At 34.0% G+C, this 8,454-nt stretch overlaps 1 protein-coding gene across 6 annotated transcripts in view; it reads left to right on the top strand.

The window, feature by feature from the left end:
• Positions 1-8,030, top strand: part of LOC123758242 (uncharacterized protein KIAA2013 homolog) — a 33,479-nt gene extending 25,449 nt beyond the window's left edge. For 2 of the 6 annotated variants that reach the window (XM_069322580.1, XM_069322582.1), the window contains exons 16-17: positions 115-179; positions 4,613-4,752. In XM_069322580.1, coding sequence (XP_069178681.1) covers positions 115-136 — 22 coding nt within the window. In that variant the 3' untranslated portion in view covers positions 137-179; positions 4,613-4,752. Of the gene's footprint in view, positions 1-114; positions 180-4,612 lie in introns of all 6 variants that reach the window. The other 4 variants (XM_069322581.1, XM_069322584.1, XM_069322585.1 and 1 more) reach the window with 4 other exon arrangements.
• The last annotated feature ends 424 nt before the right edge of the window (positions 8,031-8,454 follow it).

Raw genomic sequence — 8,454 nt, forward strand, 5'->3', positions numbered from 1 at the left:
AAAACATCTTTTATTGGTTTAGTTTTATTTCACAGTAACTTCAGTTTATCTGCTATCATTCTTTACTCTGACCATCTCATGATTGACACGTGTGTGTATTTCCACTGGTACAAGTGCATGGAGTAGTGAGGACTGATACCATCTCCACATCCTAAATTGTTAACACCGGTCACTGCTTGGTATGTAGTGCTACTCCTAGTGCATTGTTTTATAGCACTTTGTTGAATATTTGATTGAAATTCACCTATTAAAGTGAAAATAACTAACTCATTTATAATTTTAAGATTAACAATCACCTTCACTTGCATGCTGTATATGTATTTTTCTCCATATCACTTTCACTAATCTTTGTCACTGTTGCTAATCTGAGTCACTCACACTAATCTGTATGGTACCACTGACACTAATCTAAAATTGTACTGTATTTGTGCTCCACATGTTTTTATTTGTTGCTGTGTTGCCTTAGACTGTTGACATCTTTGTTAAGCTCCTTACTCTTCAACCTTAGTTGTGTGTGTGTCAGTATCTGAAGTTAGGACTTGATGCCATACTATCAAGTCAGCAATTATGATGATATCAAACTATGAAGACTATACATAGACTGTATGCCACACTATCAAGAGAGTAAGTACTGTGCTCTACACTATACATAGACTGTATGCCACACTATCAAGAGAGTAAGTACTGTGCTCTCGACTATACATAGACTGTATGCCACACTATCAAGAGAGTAAGTACTGTGCTCTCGACTATACATAGACTGTATGCCACACTATCAAGAGAGTAAGTACTGTGCTCTACACTCAAGATAGTACTACAGTACCTGTGACCGGTTTGATAATTGTGTGTGTGTGATTTTTTGTGTTCCATTAGCAGCTCCTAAACGAGAAGGATCATATTAACACACGTAATGGACTTGTAAGTTGATGGTATATTTCTTTGTAGTGTGAATTAACTGATTTTCCTTAAAAGTCATGACGTGTACATATAATAATTACTTTTGTTTAGTTTTAATAATTTTTATTCAAATTTGTTATACGTAACACCTTCACCATTCTTGAAACTGATTAAGACATTTTTCTTTTGTTTGTTGTTTTTCCTTATTTAGTTTGTTATATACTGTATATATATATATATATATATATATATATATATATATATATATATATATATATATATATATATATATATATATATATATATATATATATATATATATATATATATATATATATATATATATATATATACTATTACATCCTGACCTCGCTGCAAATTGCATAATTTCCATGCAAAGACATGATTTTTTTTAACAAACTCATAGTTTAGGAAAATACAGTACTTGTATTTTCAGTATATAGCACAAGTGGTATGAATCTAGTAAGATTAGGCTAGAATTTGGCATTTAGGGATGTTAGAAATTAGTTGGCTCGGAAGAATTTTGGGTCAATCTTTGTGTGGAATTCATTTACTGTATATGTATATGCATTGTATGAATGGATCCCTTAGGAAAGTCAAGGCATGATTATTAGAGATGGATGTAAAGTGTGTGATAAAATAGAATACTGTATAACTGGATGTGTGATGATGCCATTCTGGTCGAGAGTGAAGAGAGATGCACGTAGGACCGTGGGGGTTCAGTCACACAATCACCTGCATTGTAGTTGTGGAGGCATTAGACTGTGTATCCACCAGTCAGTAATTTCTTCCCACTAAAGGCAACAGTGGTGTCTTCATGTACTATATAGTATAGTCAGGATATATGTTGTATATATATAAATATATATATAGGAGAGATATGTGTATTAAAAACATGTGTGTATATATATATATATATATATATATATATATACTGATATATATACTGATATGTTTTAATACATATTTTTTCTTTTGTGTGTGGCGCTGTTTGAGCCACTCCTCAAAAGTGGGAAATGGGGATGTTGATAATGTAGCAGCAGTGTGTTGGAAGTACATATACACATAATTATCATCATCCTATTTCTTGCTTTCATTTTTGAAAGTAATTGGTCCCATTAGCCAAGAAAACAAGTTTTAGAATGTTGTAGTCAATTTATAGATTCACTATTAAAATAATAATTTAATAATATTAAAAGTTAAACATATAGATCATTTTTTCATCCTCACCATACAGCATCATACAAGAAAATGGTACAATATCTAACTGCTTCTTAACACCAGGTATTCCTCATGAATTGTCACATATGATACACTATAGTACAAAATACATTTACTCCTTTACAAACTGCTTCCACCCAGCCTTGTCTCTTACCTGAGCCCATCATTGCTTACACTTGGTCCCTGTTTCCTCAGACATTCTGCCCCATCTTCCTTCTAACCTTCCTCTCCTACCATGAATTTTATTTAAGTACTCTAATCAGCTTTTCATTATCTATTTGTTCAGCATACCGATACCATCTGCTCTACTCAGTCTTGCGGTTTATTGAATATTGCCCTCATGACTGCCTGACTTTTCATGCCTTGCAGTATGTTCTTCAAACACCACACATAAGAACAACAGGAACTGCAGAATGCCTATTGGCCCATATCAGGCAGCAGCTGTTTATATCCATCCAAACACATTCATGTATATATATCTTGGTTTATCCACTTCTGCTATTCTTCACTCTTTCACTTCTTGCCACACAACACTCACAAGTGTGTATATATATGAATCGGCACCAAGAGTCCTTGATGCAGCACACTGAGTGCATCAATTATGGTCTTGCTCTTACTGACCAGGCACTTTCTTTCTCTTAACTTGCCCTACTCTCGACTTCAATTGCACAAATTCCTTTTTTTTTTCTCTCTTTTTGTTTTAATCACATATCCCAGGTATTTAAATTGATTGACTGCATCTAGCATTTCATCATCCATATTCTTTTTCCACAAAATGTTACACTCCACTACTATAGCTTTGCTCTTGTCTACGGCCACCTTTAAGTCTTCTCTCATATGCATCATTATCAGTTTGATGTTGCTTTCACAGATCTCCATTTGTGGTAAAATAACTTTATCATGCACTTTCTTCAAATTTTGTATTATCCAAGTTCTTAAATAAGGTTTACACCCCCCCTTTTTAAGTCTTATCTTGCCTCACTTCCATATATATTTTGAATAACCAAGATAACATCTGACAACCCAAATATAAACCAACACTGTACCAATATCATACATCTCATTATACCATTAACTCTTAACTAGACTATTTTTATAGAATTTAATAGAATTTATCCAGAAATTCGTACCCGGTCACTTGGGAGTCCCAAGTGAGTGGGTTCAAATCCTCCTCGTGGCTCCTACTGATTTTCTCGTTGATACGTCATGTCAATGTGATTTCATTGTGCAGAACTTACCCCTTCATCAGTCACACCAGACGCTGCATCAGGATTGACAAGTAGGGCGCAACTCCATAGTCTCCCGAGACTGAAGGATGCCTACTACTACATCATGTCAATGTGATTTCATTGTGCAGAACTTACCCAACCCCATACTCATCACTAACCAAAATTCTTTATTAATTTTGTTATAGAAATTGGCGAGAGTGAGTGAGAAAGACATCTGTTCGTGTATTTCGGTATCTTGGATGTGAGAGTTTTGGTGAGAAGGAAAGTGGGTGGTGCAATGAAAGCATTAGGAAAAGGATAGAAGGGCATATAGTGAGAGAGGTGCATGAAGAGGGGATTGTTGCAAACCTTACACACACATGTGAAGCACTTCCATGGCTGAGCATGAAGGATTGAGAGCATGAGCAGTAGTGATGGATAATTTTGTGTGTATGGGGTGTTGGGAGGATAGATTATGAGGAGTGATAATGCTATAGACAAATGTTGCTAATAGATCTGTGATTTGAAGGACAAATGTGTATTATGATGGTGTGGTCATCCTGAATGAATAGATGGCAGTGACAAAGAAAGCATCTTCAATTTAATTTTTACATAATAGGAGAAGCAAGGCAAGATGTTGAGCACATTAAGCACATGATAATGTCTTGACAGTGATGATGAGCAGATGACAGTGTCTTAGGAAGGATCCAACAAATGAAATTTTATCTTGTGATTCAATCATGAGTTTAAATTTGTTTTTTCTGGTCTCCAACCCCTTTCCTCGTCCTTTGTGATGGATATGACAAACTCTGGAAATTGGTGCTAACCTGGGAACCTGTGCCTTCTAATAGTTTACTTTTAATATAATTTATTCAGTTGAAATACAATATAGTGAAAAGTTTGAATAGTCAGTATAGTTCCATTGTTCTAAGGAAACGCTGAGCAGTGCTAGATGACTAGGTTGGTATAATCTGGAGGAGAGATTATATTTCCCGAATAAGAATTTGATGCTTTATTCATGACCTGTCATGAGTTGACCGCATATTTATAGGAATTGTTTAGTTGAAGGTCAGGATGTTGATAGGGATATACTAAAGTGTACTCATTTTAGCAGCAAATAATTGTTGGCTGCTGATTCAGTAATGAAAGGTAATTGGGAGTATTCTGTTTTAACAAGTGGTTATCAGTATCTTTATTGTGTCAATTGTTTTTCTGTTGAATATCACATGCCCTTTAAAGTATTGTGTAATATTTGTCTTTTACAGAAAACTCTCTGACTTTTAGCAGGAGTGGAAGATGAAGAAAATTTCAGTTGAAGCAATCACTGTGGAATTCACTTCATGTAGTGTGGGAATCGTTTATCCATGGAGTTGAGCTCAGGCACCACAGAGTGGGATGCTGCGGACCCACATGGAGGCATCAACTCTGCCTAACCAAGAAGTCCTTATTTCTCTGGCACAGCTTGCCGGCTACGGTACTGGGAGCCGTTCTGTTCAATTGTCAGTCGACACAATAGTTTTTATTTGATTACTATAAATTTCTTTTATACTCACAGTATGACTGCTACAGGAATGGTAGCACATTTTGTTGGTTATAAATTGGAAGGAATAACAAGAGGATGGTTATGGGAACAAATTGATTTGTTTCAATATTTTATCAATCTAACAAACTCGCTTCTAATTTTCTTTTAATACAACAAATACCAATTATTACCATAAAAATTCAGAAGGAAACATGTTTTAATGAAAATATGCAAGTACAGTATCATTGTTGGATTGATGACAGGAGAGAGCACCAAGGATGTTCACACTGCTTGATGATTTTGTTGCTTTGTACTTTGTACGAAAAGTTAATTTGCAAAATGGGTTTTCCTTTTGTCCTGTCCTGTCTTGCTGTTGAGTTACATGTGATTTATACATTTAAACCTTCTAGTCATTTATTTGTTGGCATCTGTTGGTTTAACAATGAATGTTTATAGGTCACTTGTTCTATAGTGTATATAATTTACATGACATACTCTGCTCTACCTTACATAATTTGTCACTGTTGTACATCTTATATCTAAAGATATCTAATATCTAACATCATATATCTCTACATATTTTGCCTTTGTGTGGAGTATGTGATGGTCCAACACTCACCCTACCCTCTCTTTCCTTGCTTTCCATCTTGAGTCAAGTTGTAAACAATATCTTACATAATGTTTTCTCGTCATACAATACTTAACACTTACATTCTTCTTTTTCATTATTTGCATTACTACTGTGATTCTTACAAATTTTCATAATTTGTTTTTGTGCACATACTAGTAACCCATTTATACCTTTGAAGTTTTGCTCGTTACTCACAGTTGATTGTTGCGCAATTCATAAATATCAAATCTTATTACAGTATCTTCATATAATGTACAGTATGTAGTAAATAACTTGTTCCTTCAAAATATTTGCAATATGGTAGATGACTGTGTCGTGTAAGACTTAGTCCTGCTAGGGTTTCGATAATGATCCCCCAGATTAGACTTTATTTTGGGGCCGGATAAGGGGGTCACCATCCTGCAGATTTGCAGCTTATATTTGCAGATATTATTTTCAACTTCTTAAAGATTGATATCAACTGTACTATTATTTGTTTTGGGTTGTCTTATTCACCTGTTGAAAAAAACAATGGTTTTGATGATTGTTTTAATTTTCTTAGACCTTAAAATTAGATACAGTACAGGGCTGTATAGCTCTAAAAAGTGCAACAATTTGCCTCGGCAATTGTGCTAAGCGATCCTATTTCAAGCAGTGAATTATACAAATAATTTCTTAAATGAATGTAATGAAATTTTGTTTAAAGAAGTCTTATTTAGCCAAGGTGTGTGTGTGTTATAACTGAAAATAGGAGCTGTTCCATCCATGTTTTTTGCTTTTATTGTAAATGCGTGCTGAGTATTGTATGGCATGGGGTAAAAGATTGTAGTAGGTGCATGAACCTGTGTGGGAAGACTCGCTACTACCTGCTGTATTCCTCATCAAAATCTAAAAAGTATTGCTCTAAAGAATTTTGTGATATGCTGAACATGTTTGGTGCAAAAACCGGTGTAAATATCGTCGTTAATTATTTATTGACCAATTTGTTTTGCATTAGTTGACATATTTGATGGTGATGCTTGATTCTGCCATGATGTGAATGTTTTAGTAAGATTTCTTTTGGGTGTAAGAGTGTACAAAACTATTAATTGATGATTAAAGCACTAATGAATAATCTTGTTAATTGTGTGTGTGTGCATCAGCAGAGTGACTTGATATTGCTTTACTGCAGTGTTTCTCAACCTTCGTACCCTGGACATAATTCTGGGTTATACTTTAGATAAACATACGGATTTCATTGTCAACTGAAAGGAAATGATTTCTCTCTTTTTCTCTTGATACAGGTTAAATGAGAAAAATTAAGCACAAAAATTACAAAAATACATTGGCATATGATTAGAATTAGCCTATTTATCACTTTAGCAGAATCCCTTGTTATGTTTGGATTTTGTAAAACTGTGGGTTGAGAATTGCTGTTTTACTGAAATGACATATTTTGATAGATTTATAGTCAGATGAGAAAATACTTTTCTCTTTCTAGTAAGAGCATATACTGGTAGTCATACAGTGTAATGAAGTGACTGTATGGAGAGCTGTGAACAAGTTACATTATTATGTGGTAAATACATGACATCCTTACAATATGCAAGATGCAATTTGATTAAGGATACGTTTTTGCTATGTGCAAGTTTTTAAATAATGGAACTAATTATTTATGGTATTTGATTGTTGGAACAGCATATACTGTAATTTACATTCCATTTGTTTTCTAATAAAATTTTAATCTTCCAAGTAATTTTTAGGAAGTTGTAAAGTTTTATGAAATGGTTCCACACTTTCATGCATATTTGTGTGGCATGCTTTTGGGCAAACATATAAAGAATCACATTTCCTGTGAGCAATGGTTAAACAAAACTGGCCCAGGTGTAGGGCACACCACCTGTTTTATACACAATTTCACATAAAAGCACTATTTCTGTTGCTGAAGAACTCTTGGGTTTATATGCATTTTATGTATTATGAACAAAGAATTTTAACATAACTAGAAAATATTAAGTGTGCAGCATTACTATGTAGTCTCGCCAACTATTTTAAATTAAACTTTTTAGGCTGCACGTGAAGTCGCATAATGAGAAGGTTTCCTAGACCTTTATGATTTAAGTAAAACGAATTTGTAAATTGAATTACAGTATGTCAATAAATAAGAGAAATGCTTTTATAGTGTGTTCTCTATACGAGGCTTTAAATGTGGTGAAAGACGGAGCCCAAGGGTAAATGAGCAACAAGTCGCCCTTCCCAATGAGAGGTAAACGTCTGGATTTTAGACAGGTTATGATTAGTTTCGGTCTGATTTCAGTACATTAATTTAATATTTTTAGTGCTGCATTATAAGGATTTTTGATCAAGTATATAATCTTGAGGTGGTCAAAAGCTTTGATGTGAGCTTACATAATACATGTTGAAAGGCTCCAAATTCAGATATTGTTCTCTAGGTTTATCCTTACTGATGAACAATTTGTATTAATGTTAACTGAAAATTAATAGCCATCAAACAAGTACTGTACTTTGCATCAAGCCTTACTTGCCATAATTACATTACAGTATAATCAAACTTGTTTCATTGAATGTCTTGAAAGTGTAAGTATTGTTTAATAGAGAGAGTTTATGAAAGTTGTCAAATTCTTTTTGACATAATTTTATTTGCAGTTCAGGCACTTTAGAGTCTTACTGAATTGGAAGATAGATGATTTTCATATGAACTTGACAAAAAATCTAAACATTCAGAGTAGTTGTTACAGTATGTCAATATTGTTAGTGTCAATGCTGCAAGTAAGAGAAGTTTTGTACAAAAGTAACATGGCATCAGAGAGTAGCATAATGCAGATGACGTATGGAATTACCTATACTGGGCAAGTTGCCAATTTACCACCAAGCCTACACTTTAATTATAAACCAGTAATACAGTATAGTATTTAGTTGTCCATTAGATTCTCCGTTTCCTTGAGGGCCTTGAGGATTGCCATTTATAAAAACCC

Source organism: Procambarus clarkii, chromosome 11, assembly GCF_040958095.1.
Source record: "Procambarus clarkii isolate CNS0578487 chromosome 11, FALCON_Pclarkii_2.0, whole genome shotgun sequence".
In the NCBI taxonomy this organism is placed as follows: Eukaryota; Metazoa; Arthropoda; class Malacostraca; order Decapoda; family Cambaridae; genus Procambarus; species Procambarus clarkii.